This window comes from Rhea americana, unplaced genomic scaffold (assembly GCF_003343005.1).
Source record: "Rhea americana isolate MKP2758 unplaced genomic scaffold, rheAme1 scaffold_357, whole genome shotgun sequence".
Classification (NCBI taxonomy): Eukaryota; Metazoa; Chordata; class Aves; order Rheiformes; family Rheidae; genus Rhea; species Rhea americana.
Window position 1 is genome coordinate 447,583 of NW_028186487.1, and position 22,454 is coordinate 470,036.

General features: G+C 42.1%; 1 protein-coding gene across 7 annotated transcripts in view; it reads left to right on the plus strand.

Moving 5' to 3' along the window:
* DNM1 (dynamin 1) overlaps nucleotides 1-22,454 on the plus strand; it is a 72,687-nt gene that overhangs the window by 5,532 nt on the left and 44,701 nt on the right. For all 7 annotated transcript variants that reach the window (XM_085312101.1, XM_085312103.1, XM_085312097.1 and 4 more), the window contains exon 2: nucleotides 21,434-21,507. In XM_085312101.1, coding sequence (XP_085168227.1) covers nucleotides 21,434-21,507 — 74 coding nt within the window. The remainder of the gene's footprint in view (nucleotides 1-21,433; nucleotides 21,508-22,454) is intronic.

Below are 22,454 nucleotides of genomic sequence, written 5' to 3' on the forward strand. Positions count from 1 at the left end.
GAAATGACCTATCTAAGCTTACAGAGGATAATGCAAAAGCCAGGAGTAGGACTCTGCCTTCTAGTGAAATACATCATGGTCTAGTAGTAATCCTTCAAATAGCAGTGRGCCTTTAGTCTTCAGTAAAGAACGTATTTCACTTATCAGGTTAATTAGAGAGGAAAGGAAAGAGTGGAATGTGGGAAATGGATAGTGTGTTACAATAGACCACAAGAGAAAATGATTTAACTTAAGAGAAATGTATATAGCTCCCAGTAAACACTTGTGGGAGGAAGAACATTAGGGAGAGATACATAATTAAATCATAATGTAACATGGATGGCTGTAAGGAGGAAAAAAAAATGCATAGATCTCAACCTCTGTGGATGGAGCAGTGTCTGCCCATATGATTTGTTCTCTGACTACTTGTGTGAATGTTACGGGGGAAGGCTCAAATAAATACAAGTTTTTAAAATCTTTTCTGCTTCCTGCAGCRGTTCGGTGTTCTCTGCAGACCTCACTGACTGTATTCTTCAGCTTAACTCCTTAGGGATGATCTCATGCTGTTTTGGGAACTKCCTATTGGCCTTGTACTCACTGGGAAAAGAGACATCCTCACGGCATGTGTCAGWGTGTGTCAAAATTAACACAAGGAAAAGGTGATGCGCAGTAACTTTGCAATTATGTGTCTGCCTAGACCTACCAGTCTGTGAAAATTGCATGTAGCCTTATTTCTGGAATTCATCATCTGATAGCTAGCATGCCAGAAGGATACCTTATTTGCTGTTGTGGACTCTTCCTTGTTACCATAATAATCCTCATGCTGAGAATCTTAAAACATTTGAAGCATTAATTAATCCTTACAGTACCCTGAGGTAGTAAGTGGTGTGTGTGTGTGTGTGTATGTTTTCTTTTAGGGTCTGCAAAACTATTAGGGAATAGAAGTCATAGTACTTGAAAACCTTCCCTTATGCTAAAATAGTTATCTGCTCCTGTCATTGGAGTAAAAAAAAACCCAAACCACAAAACGCTAAATGCTTGTAAGACTGCCCACAGTCAGTTTACACTGACATGAAGATAGGAAAAGGCAGACTTTTTATTTTATTTTTTTTAAGGCTACTGACTGTTTTCAGAAGTCTTAGTGTAATAGCTAGCTGGAGATGTCAAACAAGTCCTTGAACCTGACATCTCCAGACGGTCTGAGCAGGCAGAGCTCCGCTAGCCTTAAATAGAAGGTGTGGGAGTCTGTCTGAGGCGCCTCATATCTGAGGCAGCTTCTGAAAATGTTATCCTAYGGCAGGAAGCAAACCCCATTCCTGAGCTGGTGAATTACTGAACATCCCTACTTTGTGCTTAACTTGAAGCTGCTGCCTGGCTTTCCAAGTGTGAAGTTAAWAAATAAATAAATAAATAAAAATAAAAATAAAAGCTTCCAAGTGAGACTTTCTTAGCATTTATGATGAACCCTTCTGAGGGGAAACAGAAGAGGTTTGCAATTTAGCATAAGTGAATCGAAGAAAACTTAGTTCTTGCTGTATTCTACCTGCTGGGGTAAAACTTATGGTGGTGCCTTGAGCAATGTGTGTGTTAGACAGAAGCCAAACCCATGTGTGCTCCACCCATGTGAGCCAATACTCAGATTTTTGTTTCAGGCAGTGCATTTAAGTGGCAAAATCAAGAGCATGATTCAAGAGGGGGTGGGTGGGCAGTTGCCTAAAAGTATATGGTGTTCTGCCTGAATGCCCAGTGCAAAAAATCGGTTTTGAGGTGTGAAAGGAAATTTATTACCAGAGTGCTCAGTAAACCTCCTTTCTGAAAAAGCGACTTAAAAAAAAGAAGTATCTTTGGGTGTAATACTTCCCTTCTCTGTCTCAAAAGTCTAAGTGTATGAGTCAGAGCCCTGTTCGTTGGGAGGAGAACTAAAACAATCTGTGAAAAATAGAAATTCAGTCATGCATGGTGGGGAAATAGCCCACTGCTAGGGGAGTTTCTCATTGCACTTGAACTTAGTTCTTTYGGATCTCGGACCTGGTTTTGCACTTCGCGACTGAGCGTGGAAGCTCAGGTTAAAGGGAGGCCATCTGTGTGATAACAGGCACATGGGCCTGTGTGGCCTTGAGACCGAGTTGTGTTCTCAGCTCTGAAGCAAAGTTCCCGAGTGACTAATTTCTTTGCACCTTTTTATCCATTTGTAGGAAGGAGAGGGTATCAGCCTTCCTTTCGTAGGTCTGACAAAATACCATGTCATGTAGACTTGTAGCATTAGTTAGCACTTGAAATAACACTGGAAAAGGTTAATTGTGAAGTAAAAAAAAAAWTCTTAACAATAAATTCAAACCCTGCAAAGAGGATGCACTGGTGCCTGCCTGAGTGCTTTGGAAGAACTGCCTTCTCCACTGCCGTGGTGTGACGGGAGCTTCAGCCRTTTGTGCAGTCTCATTCACCCTCTGGTATCAAATGTCACCGGTTGCTTAGGTCTGCTCTGCAAAGAAGTCGGGAATGAAACAGCCCTCTTTGAGGGCTTTGAGGGCTCAGGGTTCTCTTAGAAATCATTGGGAAACGTGAGACTGCCCTAGATGCATTGGTAGTATTTAATTTTGGGGCATAGCCTTTCACAGGTGCAAAGGAGCTGTGCAGACTGCGGACTCCTTGGAGCTTGTGTTTCAATACCTGTTGCGGTATGGCCTTTACCTCCTTTCCTGTCATCGTTTGTCAGATGAATCAAAACTGGTGGATTATCTGAGTCTCCAGGCAGGAATGATTAGTGCAGGCCCTATGAAGAAGCGAGCCTCGAGCTTTGCCTGGAGTGACTTTAAATGCTCTGGCCAGATTTTAAACACTCTGGTCYGGTCAGGCCTGGAGGGGTCAGACTATGCAAGGAGGACTGGAGCTGGAAGCTCCAAAATGCTCTTTATTTACTATCCATGGCACTTCTAAAGCATGCATCATGCTTATTTTTAGGTGATTTGATAAAGTTTAGTATTGGATGTCTTTCTCAGGACTAACTACTATAAATATTGGTGTGGCTATGAAAAGAGGACTGAGACAACTTTTCAGTGTTTACTGAGGGGCAGGCAAGAGTGTGTATGTGAACACTGAGTGGCAGCTGAGAGCACAACTTAGTGTTAAATATTTAATTATTCTGGGACACTTGTTGATTGTTGATACTTTACACTTGTGTCTAGCTTTCTTTTTTTTTTTTCTTTTTTTTTTTTTTTTTTGGATTCCTATGAGTGAATGTTGTAACTTATAGTAGTCTAATGTAAAGTCACTCATAATTGTCTTAAGCTCTTCTATATACATGGGAGAATGGAGCAACAAAGTTACTTGCTGATGGTTGTTTCCAGTGTGGCCTTCAGACCTATCACAGTTCCAAAGCTGACTGTAGTAGATGCTGCTTTTCTTTCCTTCAAGACGTGGTTCAGGAAGAACAAGCCCCAAGTCTGAGATCCAGCACTGCCTCCAATTGCTCTTGGCTATGTTAGACGTTCTCAAAGCTCTGGCAGGCCCAACCATAACCAGCTGGAAGCGGGATGGTGCTTCAGTCCCTTGCAGTTTAGCATGATATGTTCTTGAAAGTGTTGGAAGCAGATGTTATGTGAACTCTTTGAACTCTTCTTGCTGACTGGAAGCAAATTTGCCAGCTTCTGCCACTTTTCTGCAAGTCTTGTGACGTGTRTGGCTTCTCCTGGAGCCCTAGACATAATAATCAAACTAGCAAAAGAGCAGTGTAGCTTTTGTAATGAAAACATCCATTTCTAATGTTGATGCCTGTGGTTTTCTAAGTGCTTCGGGAGACAAATGTAAAGAATAGCAAAACTTGTCTCATGAACCTTTCCCTTCCTAAGAAATGGCATGTGTCCCAAAACTATAAGCCCTGCTAAAATGCTTCTACTGCAGTCATGCTGAACAGTAAGTTATACTAAATGAGGTTTGAGATAAACCCAGTTCCTCACTTATGACTGAAACAGGGATTGAACTTGGGTCTCTAGGGCAAAAATACTATTTTAATAATCTTTTGCCTCAGCAGAGTCCCCTTTAGCACTCCCTTTCCTGTTTCTTAGGGCTTTAGGTTGCGTTGTTGCAGCTGCTCTGAGGGGTGAGGAGTTAATGTTCCCGTAACAAGCATGCAGATTGCTGGGCTCTTGTCTTGCTATGCTGGTGCAGACACTTTGTGGCAGTGAAACTGAATCTTGAAATAAGAAGGGCCAGGGTAATATATGTGCTGCCTGAGAGAAGACATAGCGGATATTAAGCTGATACTGTTTTGGATTTTGGCTGAAGAGCTAGGCAATGTTGCTCAAAAGCTCTGTAAACATTAAGCATAAACTGTAAGTGTATCATGGAGCAGTTTCTCAGAGTAACAAACTTTCTCAAAGCATCAACAGGCAGAAGTCTACAGGGATGCAGGGTAGACAGTTCTCAACATCTGCAAGCATTTGTACAGCAGAGCTAATCCACCTGGGAGAGCACTAGGAAAAACTTTTTTGAGGCAGGGGATCAGGGCTGGGGAAGACTGTGCTGAATTTCTAGGCAAAAGGAAGATTCATTAGGGCAAAATTTTGAAGTCTTTTTTTCAGTTCCCCTTTGCTTTCCCGCCACTCTTGCCTGTGTAAAGACAGTAAGTTCTTTAGAATCTGGCTCAGAGCTCTGGCAACAAATCAACAGGCTGCTTCAGCTCAGAGAGCACTTTCTTACCCAGGTAATTATAAACCTCTATGAACAGGGGCTTATAATGAAAATAACTGTCTCTTTGCCACCTGAATGCTCGCTGTACAGCTCAATGAACAACTATCAGCAGGGGAGTATACCTGATGCCCTGTTTAAAACTGGACTTGTAGAAAATGAAGCTCTATTTATTTTTTTAATTTAATACTAGTATTTAGCTTCACTAACTTGCTTGAGGTTTATTCAGAGCAGCTTGCACTATTATGAGTCAGGAGGGGGCCATCTGATTCTAATACACATTAGGTTTTCTCTCTTTCGAGCTGCTGTGATCTCTTGGGTAATCTCTAGCTGTTTCTTAAGCTGATTGTGCTTTTACTTTTAATAGAAGCTCCTCTATGAATAGCTGGGAATTGCCTGGGCATGGTGCTGGCCTTGAGGAGATCTGTCGCAGTGGGGTTATCGCTAGAGGTGAGGAGGGGATTGGTACGTACAGAAGTGTAGAGCAACCTCTAGGGGTTGGTGCATGACGTGTGTCATGCCGCARAGCTGATGCTGCAGCTCCAGTGCTGAAACTCAGATTACCTCTACTATATCAGTGCGGTTCTCAGAAGAGATCCTAGCAGAATTTCTCTTTCCCTTCAGGCTATGCTGCTTTGATCTGGTGTTCCTGTTTCTAAGGATCACTCTGTTTATGCATGTTCACACGTGATGCATTTGTTATGCCAGGCCTGCAAGTTACCTGGCACTCTAAACTCATATTGGAGAAGGAGGTCCATTCCCTATATGAAATCTTACAGCCTATTTAAAGAAGATTTAGACCCCCCCCCCAAAAAAAAAAAAGTGAGGCACTACCTTAGCACTTACCTTTTGGAATCTGCTATTTGGATAACTTTGATTTCAAACTGGACACCTGGACAGGCAAAACCAAATGCTATTAGAAATCAGTTTATTGGTTTAACGTGGGAGAATATCAGGGGAAGGGAATCAAATACTTTTCCTGTGGTGAACAGGGAAAGGAATGGAATTCCAGAAGACTGACCTGATTGTCCCGGTCATTACACCACAATTTCCCTATAGATTCAGAGTGCCCATGAACATACAATGTTGGATTTAACCCTCCTCCTGCTTTTTGAATTTTAAAACCCCAAAATGCTATCCATGAATATTTGGACCCCTTTAGAAATCTTGTGCTTGTATATCTGTATAGAAACTTCATTTTCTTTGTCATTTCTTGTGGCCCCTGCCCCAAAGTTAACCAAAGAGGTGAAAATATTCCCTAGGACATGAGAAAGGCTGTCCTACTGGTTGATGGGAAAGGATATACTCTGGCAGAGGCATCCGCTTAGGTAGGGCCAGCCAGAGAGACAGAATGCCTTCTCTCCTGGGGCTATTGATACAACTTGCCCTTCTGTGTAACTTGAAAAGTGTTTGGAGTATGTTTAAGTACAGTTTAATGTCCCTGACTTTCTCTGAGCTAGAGCTGTTGGAACACAGTCTGTTGGTTTGCTCTTCTTCAAGGGCTTAAGAAGCAGTGTCTCTGCACCATGTTTCCAGCCAGGGTGATCCTAATTATATCTGAAACTGCAGAGGTGCAGTGTATAGCAAGGAGCCTGGCGCTGTTCCTGCATACTACTTCTCCAGGCAGAATAGAGATGCACATCAGCATCTTAAATGCCCTCTGCAGGACAGCCATGCGCCTCAAACAGCTTCAGCAGGATTCCTGAGTGTTGCATGACCTCATTACCCTGCAGAACTCTGTCCTTCCTGCCTGGACTGTTTTATAGGGAATCAGTCTACCTTACTGTCCACAATACATTCCCCCTCTTACCTCTGATGCAAGAAAAGTATGTGATAGTACCTCATGACTTGATCTCTGCCGCTTTCCTCATACAGCTTCCCTTTAGGTTCTTATTACTGGGCTCATCAAAGTGATTCTGCCTTTTCCAGTAGACCCTTCCAGTTCTGTGTAACCCCATAAAGGCATTCAGGCTATGGGGAGACAGTATCCTTTCCTAGCACTCACCGCTGACTGTGAGCAGAAGTGTCATACTGCAGTGATGGAACGTGCCTCAAGCTTTGTTAGTTCCCCTTTTAGGTCTTGCAGCAAATAGGACGACTCCAGAGGTAGAAGAATTTTGATGATAAATCTAAGATACCACTTGCCCATGAGTCTTTGGTATCTTAGAGTCTGCCATTATACTATATTTCCTCTCCAAAAGGAGGGAATGGCAAAAAAGGGGGATAAAACCCCCTCTTTGTCCAGTGTCTTAGAGGTTCTAAGAAGCAAGCTTCCATTTACCAGAGGCTGGAAAATAGTGTTCCAGGAGTTGAGTCTTGATGTAATGAATGCCTTGAATATTAATAATTTCTGCAYAACCTAATGATATCCCTTGACACAGGAGAGTCTTCACTGCAGGACAATTTTGAGTCTAGACTCAACTGCAGCCGGACTCCTGAGACCTAGGACAAATTAGGATACTGATAGTGGGAAATAGCAAGGTCAGCCTGTTGTTCAGCAGTCTTAGCACATGTTAATCCTGGTGTGTTATTGTGGCTGTGCCTTCCCATCAGGTATTCTTCTCTGAACTTTTATTGTACCTCTTGTCCTTTTGTTTTCTCCCCCCTCAAGTTGCAGATGCTGTACAGGTCATGTTTTGCAGGGCTGAAACTGTCTTCTATTATGATAAAGATTTGTCAGTAGGTTTGTTTGTGCCAAAGAAGAGCAGTGTTACTGCAGAATTATGACAACTCGGTGCAGCTTGAGAAGACAAGCAAAGATGCTGGGTCATGGGCTTACCTTTATGGCCCTTAAAAAAGAATAGATTTCTTCACTATTGCCATGAGGATGAGGTTAATTTGATGTTCTAGGGTGTTGCTGATGCCTAATATTGTCCTCCTTGAGACTGTTGTCTGGAAGTTGCAGATTCTGAAGATAGATCCTTGCAAGCTAAGGCACATGATAGAATAAACTATGTACACGGTGGCTTTTGCCAGTGTGTATATTTTTCGGTGAGAGTAGAAGGAAAATATGCTATCACGCTATATTTGTTGAAAAATCAGCCTGGCAGGTAGAAGGGTCTTAGAGCTTCTGGGATGGATCGTGCTGGTGCAGTGTTTCCTATTACTGTGGTTCTTCAGTTATCATAGAATCAGTAAGGTTGGAAGGGACCTCTGGAGATCATCTAGTCCAACCTCCCTGCTCAGCAGGGTCACCTACAGCATGTTAGACAGGGTTGCATCCAGGCAGGCCTTGAAGATCTCCAGAGAAGGAGACTTCGCAACCTCTCTGGGGAACCTGTGCCAGTGCTCTGTCACTCTCACAGTGAAGAAATTCCCCCTCACGCTCAGGCGGAACTTCCTGTGCTTCAATTTCTGCCCATTGTCCTGTCACACGGGGCAACTGAAAAGAGTTTGTCCCCGTCCCCTTGACACRCTCCCTTCAGATACTTATACACATTGATAAGATCCCCCCTCAGTCTTCTCTTCCCCAGGCTGAAGAGAAGCAGCCTTTCCTCAAAGGGCAGATGCTCCAGCCCTCTGATCATCCTCGTAGCCCTACGCTGGACTCTGTCCAGTAGCTCCATGTCTCTCTCGTACCAGGGAGCCCAGAACTGGACACAGTACTCGAGATGAGGCCTCACCAGGGCTGAGGAGAGGGGCAGGATCACCTCCCTCCACCTGCTGGCAACAGTCTTCCTAATGCACCCCAGGAGACCACTGGCCTTCTTGGCCACAAGGGCACATTGCTGGCTCATGGTCAACTTGTCATCCACCAGCACTCCCAGGTCCTTCTTTGCAGAGCTGCTCTCCAGCAGGTCAGCCCCCAGCTTGTCCTGGTGCCTAGGGTTATTTTTCCCTAGGTGCAGGACTCTGCACTTGCCCTTGTTGAACCTCAGGAGGTTCCTCTCTGCCCAGCTCTCCAGCCTGTCCAGGTCTCTCTGAATGGCAGCAGAGACCTCAGGTGTCTCAGCCACTCCTCCCAGCTTGGTATCACCAGCAAACTTGCTGAGGAGACACTCTGTCCCCTCATCCAGGTCATTGATGAAAAAGTTGAACAGGATGGGAGCCGGTACTGAGCCCTGGGGGACACCACTAGTCATAGGCCTCCAGCTGGACTCCACGCCACTGATGACAACCCTCTGAGCTTTGCCTTTCAGCCAGTTCTCAATCCACCTCACTCCACTCATCTAACCCACACTTCCTGAGCTTATTTAGGAGGATGTTACGGACAGTTCTCTGGACCCAGACAGTGCTATACTCACTATTCCTTGAATCCTAGTATCACTACTTAGGTCCAATACTGTGTATTTTTTAATTTCTTTTTGTGCATGTGTGTTTTTAAATCAAGTTGAAGATGCTGATCCCCTAAAGTGAAACCAGCCTTGTTTTTCCCTCTAGAATTGCCAGCCTTGAGATYGAAGTTTCATTTTCCACAAATGTGTAATCCTTGTTGCCACATCCATTCAGAATATGCTGGGCTGTTTATTCCCTTGAGTTCCCGATACTGTCATGTGGAATCAGTGCTCTGTTCTTCTTTACCTTGAATATCCCACAGCAGCAAGCCGTATCAGGACTTCACTTTTTATTCCTCCAAAGATCCCAGAGGAAGCTGCATAGCAGCAGTGCTGCATTTCTAGTCTCAAGATTCTTGCTTTTGCAGTGCTGCAGCCTAGAGTCAATGCGGCATTTGCTATAATGGGCAGTGACTTTTTGAGACCAGGCATTGCACTGTAGGCTGTACTACTCTCTAAATAATCCTCCTCAGTAAAATGTGGAGCTTCAAACAAGAAAATCCCTTTATACTTGTTATCTGCAAAAATACAAAGAGAAAATTGGCTCACAAGTGCATTTGAGGTGCTGAAATGTCCTGTATGCCTTTCCCATCTGTGTTTTATGTCCTTGTGTATTCAGGACTAACCCATCTGYGGGGGAGATCTGGCAGATAAGTCARTCCTCAAAATGGAGGAGGGAAAGGATGTTCCTGGTTAATTCTCTTGCAGCAGACATCAGTTGAAATAAGTGGCATCTCAGGTGAGACAGTGGGTTTAATGAGCCTGGAATTCCTCCTCTTGTGATCTCTTGACTTACACCTGTAGATGCTTGCTTAAATCTCTTGGCCTCAGCAGCTTGAGGCTGATATATGGCAGTGAGCGATGCAGGGACAGTGTGGACATCGAACTGATTTGTTTCTATGGAAACAAGTAGATTTCACCATGTTGTAGGGTTGTAGGAGGAGAATTATCCCCCTGGGCCTGGTTCTGGCTCTTGGATTGGATTGATTGCTGTACCGCAATTGTAGGGCAGCAGCCCATGAAGGGATTATCTATCTAGTCAGTGATCACAGCTAGGAGAGGAGCATGTGGATCCAATCTGTCCCCATTGCAGTCTTCCTCCACGATGATAACGCAAGGCACTGTGGTTGTGTGCCAGGATTCCCAGGGTCACAGCCCTCCATGGCACTTGGAAGCAAAAAAATTAACCTTGGTTACTAATAGTCAGAAAGGAGGGTGAATGACACTTCAGGCAGCTGTGCCTGTATATTCTGCTTGGATCTTTGAAGAAGGTTATGCTCACACCTCAGCATGTGGTCCTCTAGGCAAGAGCTTGGAGCTATCTGTGGTGCCTGCAAGGACTAGGAGGAGCTGAGATCTTTCAGACAGGCTTCAAGTTTTGCTTGTTGCTGAGATTAATACATATCTTGTGATATGTGGTGTCCTTTTTTTTCAGAAAGCCCCAGCACCTGATGTCGTGTGACTAAGGATGTTCTTAAAACCTTTTTGCTAAAGTGAAAGCTCATCTTAGGAGTCAAAGCAAGATTACAAACATCCTTCAGGTTCTAATGAAAACAATACTTACTAAAAATCTTTTATTCATACTGGTCTGCAGTATTGGGTCTCTCTAAATGGGTCCTGTGCCCTTGTATTAGAGTCTAGTGTTAACCTTTCAGAAAAGGCTGGCTTAGACCTCTTATACCACAGACTTTCTCATCTCCTAAGGGCACTTGTCCATCTAGGCCACAGTGATAATTTTGAAATGGAAAGCTTAGATTTCTAGCTGAGAGGAAAGCAGACCATGGAAGGCTGGCAAAGGGGCAGTGCTGGTGTTTGAGCTTCTTCCCTTAATGAAGGGAGGAGGGCAGTGACTTCAAGCCTAGACCTGCTCATTAGAGGAGTGCCCAGAAGCCCATTTTCATAGGAAGCATTTATTTTTCAAGATTCTGAGGACTGTGCACTCTTCATATGTGATCATTGAATTTTTTCTTTGCTGTTTTGTATTTTCACCACAAAAGTTGTGTGGCTTTTCTAGGGCTGTTACTAGGTCCATGAGCAGCCACAATAGCATGCTTTTATTGCAATTATCCACTGATTTCCTCTCCTTTTTTCTTTTAATTGATTCACTTTTTCTCTGTACAATTAGCAAGAAAGGGAAAAAAAAAAAAACCAGTAGCTAGAGGCACACTTGCCTATTTTCTTCCTCGTCTTACAAATATGGTACAGGAGCTATGTGACCTTCTCAAAGGGAGAAAAATTCCATTTCCTCTGTTTCTGCCCCTCTGCACTGTGCACAGAGGCTTTAGTGCATGTTGTGTAGGTGGAGTTAAGGATGGAGTGTAGCTCTATCAAAAGTCCTTGCTGTATGCTTTGTAGCGCAGCTAACAAGGTGATTGAATGCAGTAACTCATGGTTTTGAGTTCAGTGCAGGGGTGCATCAGAAGAACATGGCAACATCTCTCCTTCCTTTCAGGTCATCTAAAAATACATAGAACTTCTTGAAAAGTAAAGCCAGATCCTGCTGTAAGGTCTGCTGAYATAAAGCTAGGGTAATGCTCGCTTCCCTGAAATTACTTTAGGCATACAGCAGCAGAAATCCCTGGGGTAAACTCTCAACTGTGTTCACTCTGGTGCAGGCTGGCAGGCCCACAGGCTGTCAGAAGAAAGCAGAATACCCTAAGAATGCTTCTAACTTCTTTGGATTTTCTTGAACTGTGAAGGCAATACAAGCACGAAGCTCTAATTCTGCATCAGCTGCATCAGTCTCTGGTGCAGCTATGACTTGRCACAATGCATGCAGTTCTTGTCCAGATTTTGACTTACTCTGAAGCTAGTGGAGCGTGAAACAGAAATCAGCTCTAAGGATTCAAATCAAAGTAAACAATAAATAATAATAAAAACACTTYTTATCTTATCCCATTGGTTCCAGAGACCTACATAGAGGCACGTGCAGGAAAGAGGCTGAGTGAGTTACAAAGATAGGAGATGTGAAGTGTAAGAAAGAGAGGAAATGACTGTAATGACTCTTGGGAGCTCGTGTGTGCAGTCAGAGATAAGCCAGAGAAGCAAAATGTAGTACGCTCTGGACGAGATTTGATGGGAGGGGTAGGGCAAGGGAGAGAAGTGCTGTTTCTAAGCTAACATTCAGGCAAAAATTACTATGCAGTTTCCTTTCACTTCAGTAGTGTTGCTTATAAAGGTGCTGCAGTTTGAACCACCCACTACACTGGGCCTATCTTCTGCTTAGTTGGCTGAGCCMCTTTAGCCCATCCTTACTTCAACAAATAAGTTCTGAGTGGGGCACTCAATTTTGATTAACATTTTTGATGTTGAGAGCATTTGGAGAGAGGGAGTCCTACAAGAGCATGTAAAATACCACRGTGCCTTTCAGTGACAGAGGCTTTCTCCTGTTCTGTAGGAAAAAGATGTATACTTCACCAAAAACTTCTTCAYACAATTCAAACTATCCTTCTGTCCTCTTCTTATGTCATCTCTATAGATCTAGATCASTGGCCAGACAATTTTGCTGTGTCCCATATCAAGAAGAGAACCCATCTCAATGTTTGGTTGAGATGGAAGCTCATTCAGCTGTTGGCTCTTGGAGGCTGTTTGTGCAGATCGTTTATTCCCATGTATCAGTGGACAAAACCCCACTATTATGCTTGTTCACTAGGACCTGGATTACACTCACTAAATCTAGTCTGTGTAGGCTTTTAAACAGCTATCAATCCAGCTTTCCACAGAGCTGGATTCTCTTGGAGAGGGAGGTCTGTAAGGTGCAAGGCTTCCTATCTTCTTGGCATAAAGTATGTGATGTGGAGTGTGTGTGTGTGTGTGGTGGTTTTTTTGTTTTTGTTTTTTTGTTTTTTTTCCTTTTGCAGTAGATATAGCTTGCTCATGTGATTTTTATTTACTTCATGTAATTCTCAACATGSTTCTTTTTCTTCTTTTGAATAAAGTGAGAGCATAGCAAAGGAAAAAGATGTAGTGGAGCTCCAAAATATTATACATCCTGTTCAATTGTAAAAGGAGAACAACAACGAAACAGAGAAAGGTGATTCTTGCAGTGAATATCATAAGGTCAATTCTGGAGCAGAATGTGAGTTTGTCGTAGATAACAGGTTCTATTTCTACATTTATATTTTTGTTTTGTACAGTGAATTAGCACAGTTATTTTTTTCCCCATGTTTGAAGACTACAATGCCTCAGTCTGTGCATAAAATCTTAATAGAGGCATCTCCAACAAAATGCCCCCCCCCCCCGTATTTGCAGGGACCTGTAGTAATATCAACTGCAAGACTGTGCAAAGGAATAGAAGGACTCAATGCAGATAGGGGAATACAAGAAGCTGCAAACTTAGGGGACTTCTTTCTAGTTATTCTGAATCCCTCCTGACTCTTGTGTGTAAATTGTTCAGTAGTATGCTATGAATGGGTCCAGCTTATACTAGTGCTTTGCAGTGCTGGATAGGATAGCTGGTCTAACAGTCTCTGGGAACTCATCTGATGTAAGGCAAGCTCCAAAAGAAGTCTGTTTGGCCCTTCTTGGCTACTGATCTGGARAACTGTATTGGGGAAGAACGTCTAGATGTTGGAGATACGGTTTGGGTCCAAGAATTGCTCAGCGCAGCCACTGTAACTGCTCCAAGTCAGCACAATAGTGTTAACCTCACTTTACAGTGCTCTAAATAGCAACTCAAGGTACAAGGCAGTGAGAGGCCTTCTTCTGTTTTGTTTTTCTTTCTGCTAACATGTGTATATTATACCCATGAACTGTTGCCTGTCTTTATTTTTCACAATTGTATTCTTAAATAATGAATCATTGTATACAGTAACATTGCCAGTATGATAGAATATGGAGTACTTGCATGTATAAATAAAGCTCTGTTGTATCCATTGTGTGACCAGTACCATATTACATTCTAAGAAATTTATACCAAGTGGTTATGAATTTGCTCTTTCACCCTGGGTCACGGCTAAACTCACTGCAGTCTGGAGATTTACAGATAAATAATAGATATTCCCTGACTGAAGCTTCTCTGAGTATGGAAGTGCTATCCTTCATGGAAAGAACATGGCTACTTAGGAATGAGTCTTAGATGTGCTCTATGATTATGGTGCCCAAGTAAGGAAAAAGTATTAGAATAACAAGTTGGGTGCTTTCTTCGTAATATACCCATTTTTAAATTATTGCTGTTCAAGTTGGTCTGGTTGTTGGTTTTTTGTTGTTGTTGCTGTTACTGTTGATCGAGTAGCGCTTCAGGGTAGATGAGAGCTCCTAGGACTCTAGCTGCACAGTCGACAGGAGAGAAGAATCTAAATCTGTAACGCAGCTTTCTTATTAGCCTGTTAGGTGGCAGAAGGAAAACCAAGCTTGCCCTTACTCTTGTGCCACATATGAGTTGGTTACTTATGAAGATACTTGCGTGTCATTTGAAGGATCAGAGACCAGATAAATGCTTTCAAGGCAGCGTGCTGTTCTACCTTTCTCTACCTTTTGGCAGAACTAAAAGCATCTGTTATGAAGGAGAGCCAGGCTTGAGTTGGTCTTTAAGAAATGGAAAACTTACCATTTCTGAGATACTTATTTTTAGCGGTCAGTAACATTGGTACTAAACATTTTGTGCCTTACAGGTATTCTGTGACTGATATATGTCTTATAGGTATCAGCCTGTGTTTTAAAGATCCGTTTTAGAGAGACATGATGGAGTAAGAATGTTTGAAAACATAGCTGCTGTGCTGTGAGATGAAGTGCAGTTGAGATGTGTAAGCTGTTGATAAAAATGCTTGTATCAAGAAGATGTAARTGTTGCCATTTGGTACAATTATCAGGGAAGTTGTAGGTCAAAAACCTTGGTTCCTCTAGAYTGTATTGAGATTCTTTAATGCATGGTGCCATGCAGTGAGTTAAAATGGAGAACTCTTGCTGATCTGGATGTGTGAATGATGGATGATCAACTACAAGACTTGACAGATGAAGCAAAGGTAGTTCTGACCTTAAAAACAGGAACACATCTGAATTGTGTAACTAGACTGCAAAATCTGTAGGAGCAGAAACTGCATTTGTTGGTGTAGTGGCAAAATGTATTGTGCAGTGATGTTCTGATCTAGTTACTGTCCTTGGGCACCACCAGAATACAGAAAACAAATACTAGGCTTAAAAACCAGAAGCAGCTGAATCTCTATTTCCTGAAACTAATACAGCCCAAACTGGGCATTAATAGCATCCCCTAATACCCTACTTAGACAAATAGTTAATAAGAAATCAAACGGAAATAAAATGATCAGATAGTAGTGCTCACTCTGCTTTCTTTGGAGTTTCTTTTATGTCTTCATAAGCAGCTGCTTTGGCTTTTTAATTGAGGCTTTACCTTCTCTAGTGCATTCAGTTCAAGAATCTCAAAAGACGAACACTGAAAAACAGGGATTCTGGATTGGTTGTATCTAGACTAGGACCTGATTGATATTTCAAAGCCCACTATAGACAGCTTTGGAAGCCTTCCAACTTCACTGGAGGAAAGGAAGGTGTTAGTGGAAGCATTTGGGCTTAGAAGAACAGAAGCATGGGCTTGCTTCTACTGCTGACTGTTATGAGTTCTGCTGTTACTTCAAGWCCATTTAATTTTTCTTTGCTAAAACTAGTCTTCACAGAGGTGCACTGTGTCAAAGTTCTTTCAGAAATACAGGTTAACAGTGGATGCAGAAGCTGCAAGTATTTTAATTCTGTGGTGCAGAATAATTTGTTCAAAAGGCTCAATAAAAACCTGACAAAAATTAGCATTAATCTTAATAAGTTTAAGAGTCCTAGCTGTCCATCCTGTGAGCTGACAAATGTTCTTGGGTCAGCCTGTGCAGGTTTTATGCAAGTCTTCCTGTTTTGGAATTGAATTCTTCCTAGGTTGACATCTGGGCTCAAAAATGTATTTATACTACCACATAATGGATTGTAATAAGCTGCCTTGTCCTGGCCATATTAAAGCTTCTAGAATGTATGAGCAGTAAGGAAGTTTTTCCTGCTGGATCTTTCTCATGGTCTGTCCCCTAAGATCTGTGTTAATGCAGTCTCCTCTCAGGGGTATGTTTATGAGCAAAATGAAATTTCTTGGTCAGCACTACATCCTGATCTTTCCATAAATCTCAAGGGGCCTTTATTAAAGTGATGAGCTTCTACAAGTAGACAGGTTTCTATGTGCAATGTGAAGGTGGATACCAGAAAGAGATGCTCTTCTGCTTGCATATGATGGAAGGTGAAGGCACAACAGTCAGATTTGCAGYGGAAGATCATCTGTTGAGAAGCAGGTGCTGTTGGAGCTGATATGCAGGGATGCAGTTAGCATCTATTATCTTCCCACACTGTTGGGAAGATGGGACTGTAACAACAGAATGGCATGGTGATGAGCACAGGCAGGTGAACTGCAAATGTTGTATTGCTGGGATTAAATGCTGCTGTTGAGGGGAATCTCTAAGCTTTAAAGTAYAAAACCAGAACAGTGAACTGATTCCCTTCTAGCAAAGCAAGAAGGGACAGACTTGCTCATGCAATCCCTTATTTCCTTTTTGTTTATCAGGTTTGAGATGATTAGTCCTAACAAAGCAGGTGAGCCAGGCACAATATGCCCGAGATGATCATCTTAATGATCACTGTGATGCTGAAAGATTAGTTCCTCTCCAAAGGTTTAATTACCTCTTGTTTAACAAGAAGACATCAGATTGAGATTATTTCTTTGACCAAAGTCTTTGACCAAAGGGGTAAAAACAGATGTGTGTGTGCGCGTGTGGGGTTTTTGTGTTTGGTTGTTTTTTTTTTTACTAGCAAACGGTATGTATTCTTTAGGAACAAATGTGGTCCTATTACAGAAAATTATCTCAGACAAGTTTCTCCTTTTAATGGAGGCAGTCTCATTTTCCTCAGTGTAGTAGCAGTGAATAAACACAAGCAACTTTGAGAGTTTCAGTGCCCATCTCTTCAGGAAGTCCTAGACTGCTTATGTGGGTGTATTTCCTGACTTTTTGTCTACCTTTAATAAAATTTCCCTTCCCTTTCTGTACAACACTAGGACAAACTGCTTGTAGCGTTCAGTGCATCCCCTATGTTTTACGACTGGTCCAAAGGAAACATCTTTGGTCTATGTGACCTTTAACTTCTAATCTTCTGTACCATATGGGCCAAAATGGAATTTGTTTATAGAGCAAACATCTGCTTGTTCCATCATTAATGCTACCTTTTTATTCTGGAGGGCCCCAAGATACCTAATACATGGAGGATTTTAGTATAGGGTGTGTGTGTGTGTGTTAAGAAACTTGTAGGACACTGCCACCCACCAATGCCCTGATTATGTGTGTTTTGTTGCACATATACAACAAAATGTATATGTTTTATAGGTTTTAGTATCTTGACATGTTTCAATTTTGTTTGAGTGTTGCTCTACAGTAACAGCTAGATTCTGTTTTCTGTCCCTCAAACATCTTTTGGCTGTTGCGTTGCTAATGCAAGCTTTCAACCCAAATCTCTATTTTAATGCAGCTATGCATACTAAAATAGAAATAAGACTAGAGGGCATCATGTGATTAGGTTTGCCCTGAGGTAGCTGGAATGCTGGTTGAGAACATGTGTAARCTCTTCAGAAGTGAACAATACAAGATATAACAAGGGATGTTTTTCATGTCATTTCTCTGCCTGAAACTTTTCTGCTTGAGACCAACCAAGTTTTGTTTCCCTTAGTTCTCATCCTTGGCTTAGAAGAGGAGAGCTATCCCTCTTCAGACCAAGAATTTACTTAGCTCGGTATTTTTCCTCTGATAGCAATTAATAAGAAATCTCAGAGTATGGAATATGAACAAGCATGTCTTCCCCTGGCTGGCAGTTAGAGAATGTAGTTGATCTGAGTCTCATTTTCCAGCTTTGATAAACTGCTTGGAGTGGCATTACTAGAACTGATGGTTCAATGTCTTGATGGTGATTTTTCCGTCAATAGTAAGCCAAAGATATAAGCAAGGTAAGTATCTCTATTGCTTGAATGTAACTTCTCTGTGTAGCTGCTTCCCTATCTCCTTTATACTGTGTTTGAAACCTAGCTGGAAAAAGTGGGATAGGGTGCTATTCCTGCTTACAAGCTTTGAAATCAAAGGTTGTCCTGCCACTTCTGCACATCATAAATGAAACAACAAAAATAATTTTCAGTTCTCATGGTGGAAAATAGATGAGGAAAAACAGGAAGCTGGTGCTCTTAACCTAACTGAAGATCCTATTTCAGGCACCACACTTGTAGTGATGTATGTACTGAGGCTACTTTTTGATATCATACTAGAGGTTGCTGTGTCATTCCAGAGCTCGAAGCCCTACAGCATGTTATCTCTGAAGACATGTTCTACATCTCCTGCCCTCACTCCAGCCAGTGATGGAATTGAAMAAGCTAGTTTATCTAACCCTTCAGCTCTTGTCTGCACAACTCATCTGAAGTTTAATTGTATTGATTCTCTGTTTCTGATTTAGTTTCATCACTTGTGCCCCTTTTTCTGGAGAACACAATATGTGTTAATGTRTATCTTTTCCTCCTTTACTGCTAAATGGACTCAAAAGCTGGGCTGGGCTTGTTGCCATGCCATACAGGCTCTGTCATTGCAGCTGGCAGAAGCAATTTATTCTGCCTCCTCAAAGAGGGCAGGCAAGGATCCTTAACACTGCATTCTCCCTGGCACCCAGCCAGCTTGTTGCAGAACTTACTCATCTTTACTTTTTAGTGTCTATCATGTAAAGGCTTAGCCTGAGCAGGAGGARGAAAACCAAGTCTGTCCAACAGACTGCAGTGAGAAACGAGATGAATGAAAGAATAGGAAATAATATGGATGTAATGGGGAGGTAGTGCATCAGTTTTATAAAGCTCTTGTCAGTGTTTCTCCCATAATTCTGATAGTTGTAGAAAAGGCTTGCGGGTTGAACTGTATGCACCTCCCAATAGCTTGTGGGTAAGAATACACGTTCATTTCTTGTTGTTAGGGATCAATTTGCACATATCTTCACTTGGAATTAAAACAGCACTAAAACTGCTGATTTGGGTGACCAGCTATGGATTTGAATAACGAATCTTCAGCCATCTCTATGAAGAGAGACTTGACAGAAGAATAGTGATAGCATAGCTTTCTCCCTGAAGTTCTGCCAGCACAAATCCTGGCGTACATACTCTCACTGACTTATTTTAACATCAGTATAACTATRGTGGTATTATTTTCCTGGTAAATGTCTCCATGTAGACAAGCCTTAGATTCCCAAGACTAGGAAGTGTGTAATTTTACATCATGAGGAACTGAGAAAATATGTCTTTAGTAATATCGTTATGTGAAGTTTGTTGGACTTAACCAGCATGTGATTATGAAAAACTCYAAAAGGGCAAAATACTAAGTTAATAACATGATAAACATGTTCTTTCAACTCATGGTAAAGTAGCATAGTACTTAATATTTAGAAGGGTGGAATTGCTAGAGTTGATCAGTTTACGTGGTAAATTAGATTATTTTTCTATAATGCCAGAATCCAGATTCCACACAGGTTTTTCCATCCACYTTTCCCTCAATTTTTCTTTTGTAGCTGTGACAAGCACAATAKAAGTCAGAATTTTGGCCAGAGCAGGAAAGCCTCAGGAAAAGCTGGAGATCAACATGAGGAGAAATTCGATTCCTAGAGAGCTCCTGCATGTAAATGCAAGTGGCTGCTTTTCCTATGGTAAAGTAGGATCCGATATTGCAAGTTGGAGTTCAGTAGCTTGAGTACTGTCTCTGTGCTAAAAAAGGAATCTGTGGTAATGGATACCTCTTCCTTAAGTATAATTGATTCAAAGCAAGTTGGTGTGACTCTGTGTTTGTGACTATTTATGCTAAAACTTGATGCTAGAATAGTACTTTATTTCACATATTGACCACAGACATCTGTAGGAATAGAGCTGAGACAGCAGAAAGCTGCTAGAATGATGCAATGCCCCAAAGATTCCAGGGTTAATCTTGCTGGAATGGAAAAAACTAGAGCCAGATTATTTGAAAAGCAAATGAAAGATGAACCCCAGTTAACTCTTTGTAAGGCCTGAAATAATGATAATGGCTTACATTCTTATTTCAGCTGGTGTAGATTTGCACCAGAGGTTGGATTATTCCAGACTTATACTAACTGAGAGCAGATGTTTTTGAGTTGTGAGATATTGTAGGGTGCCTCCTTGCCCTCTCTATACTTGAGGTACTTCTGATATTACTGTGCTATTCTGATAGCCCACAGATGGGGAATTATTTTCATAGCAGAGGAAAGGAAGGTGCAGAGAAATAGAAGAACTTGCATTGAAAATCGGTGGCCAAACCAGGAGCTGAAACCAAACTGTCCCAGTTCTTGTCTGATATGTTGAAACAGAAGCTCATTCCTCATCTTTGCTTTGTTAGTATAAGCTCACTCAGGACAAGAGCAAGAAAATAACACTCAGAACTGAGGGGCTTGGATTTCCCTTTCACCAGAGCAGTAGGAATCTGCTGAAATTAGCAAATTATTCACTGCCACTGCTACCAAGGGAAGTATGAATCCAAGCAATGCAGGCAGGACTTTGTTTAAAAAAAAGAAAACCAAATCCATGCTGTAGGCACCAGATTTTCAAGTGATGCTTTTCCCACTGGGCAAGGAAGCAAATTGATCATGTTTTCAGAAATGCTCTATGGCTCTTGAAGAGCCACATGAACAGCTGAGCACTTGAAAACCAGGCCACAAACTAACAAGGTCATCAGCAGATGCARTGAGCATGCCTAGCTTTGCTTAAAGAAGCATTTGGATTGAAAAAAAGCAAAGGAGAGCTTGTGGGCTGTGGCTGCTAAGTCAGCATTAGGGGGGAAAAGGATAGAGAGGCGCTTCCTTCCTTTGAAATTACTTGGAATGCAGAAAACTTCAGGGCTCTCGTGAAATTTAGGAGGAAACTGCTGCTGCTTTTGCCTTGGCAGTAGTTAAGTTTTGAGCAGGGAGCCAGGAGAAGTCCTGGGTGGAGGCAAGCCTTTGGCTGCTCTTTATTCTACTTCACATGGATCACATGCTGTTCGCACACTGGCATAATGCAGTATCCTCTCAACCTTAAAAGCGCAGGGTGTGAGCTGTGTTTGTGTGTTGCTTTTTGTCCTACCTTGGGTAGCTGTGATTTGTCAAAAGGAGGCATGTTAGTTTTCAGCCTCTGCTGCTTTAACTTCTTTATCTTTCTGATGAAATCTAGATTAATTTTTCTAAAATACAGTAGCTGGATTAAAAGGGCTCTTTAGTCTGAAACTTTGGCTAAGAGAGCTATACCTGTTAGAGATAAGATAGGAGGGGATGTGCCAAGGAGGGTATAAGCTTCTTCAAAACTACAGTCCTTCATCCTCCTTCAAGTGCCTTAAACTCTTTCACACCCATGTCTGAGATGTGCCCTGTTAGAATCCATGAATGCTTATAAAAGCAGAGAGGCCATGGAAAGGGAAGGAAAAAATCGCTGTCACCTGAAACTTCTTATTTCATTTCAGGGACTTTTTGCCACGTGGATCTGGCATCGTAACCAGACGCCCACTGGTCCTGCAGCTGGTGAACTCCAGTACAGGTATGTGAGCTGCCTCACCTGTGTGTCCAACTGGGTTGCTGTCTTAGTCCTGAAAGATGCTGTTTGATCAGCGACTCTGCTTAGTGTGAAAAAGTAAATGAAAATTTTCCTCACTAAAAATGACCTGCAGCTGGTTTTTAGTTCTGCCTGTTTAATATCTGATGGATTAAATATTCAGATGCAAAACACTTTTCAATCATCTTATTTGAATTTGTTAGGCAGTTTCATGCATATAGTTGTTATGATTTTCCTTTATCTCTACAGCTGTGACTTTTATGAGTGGATAAGACCGAAAAGGCTAGAAGGGCCCTGCTGATTATCTCCTGAAATAAGGGACTGAGATGATTTTAGTGCCCTGAAAACCCAGTGTAAGAACACTGGGATCTGGAGAGGAACAACTCTAGCAGAGTTTTGTGGCTGATCTTTGAAGCAGTTCACTGTTTTTGCTCCTTTCTTGCAGGGATATTTTTATTAGTCTTACCTAGTTAAAGGTCTCATACAAAAGCTGGTGAGTGAATGTTTCAGGGTGCTTTTCCTCCCTTACAAGGTGAATTTGGCCTTTTCACAGCAGTCCACTTGTCTTAAATAGTGAGGCAATTTGAAATAGGGTGGGTTTTTTGATTGAAACAGAGGGTTCTTGCATTGGTTAGCCTATTCAAGGACTAAAAGCACCTGCCTTTTCTGAAGTTTTCTTTGCGCGCTCTCTCTCTGTGGTTCTCTTCTCATTGCATGAGATTGTTATTTACCCCTAGCACTTTAATACTGAGCTATCCCACGCTCTTCTCAGTACCAAGGTAACTCCTACTGCAGTTGTGGCAGTCATGCCTACAGGCAGGTGAATACTAAGCTTACTTAGTTCCAATAGAGAAAGACTTGGATTATCAGTTGAATGAGGACAAATGAGGATGCCACCTTTACTGGGATACAAGCTGGATTGGGAAGCTCTT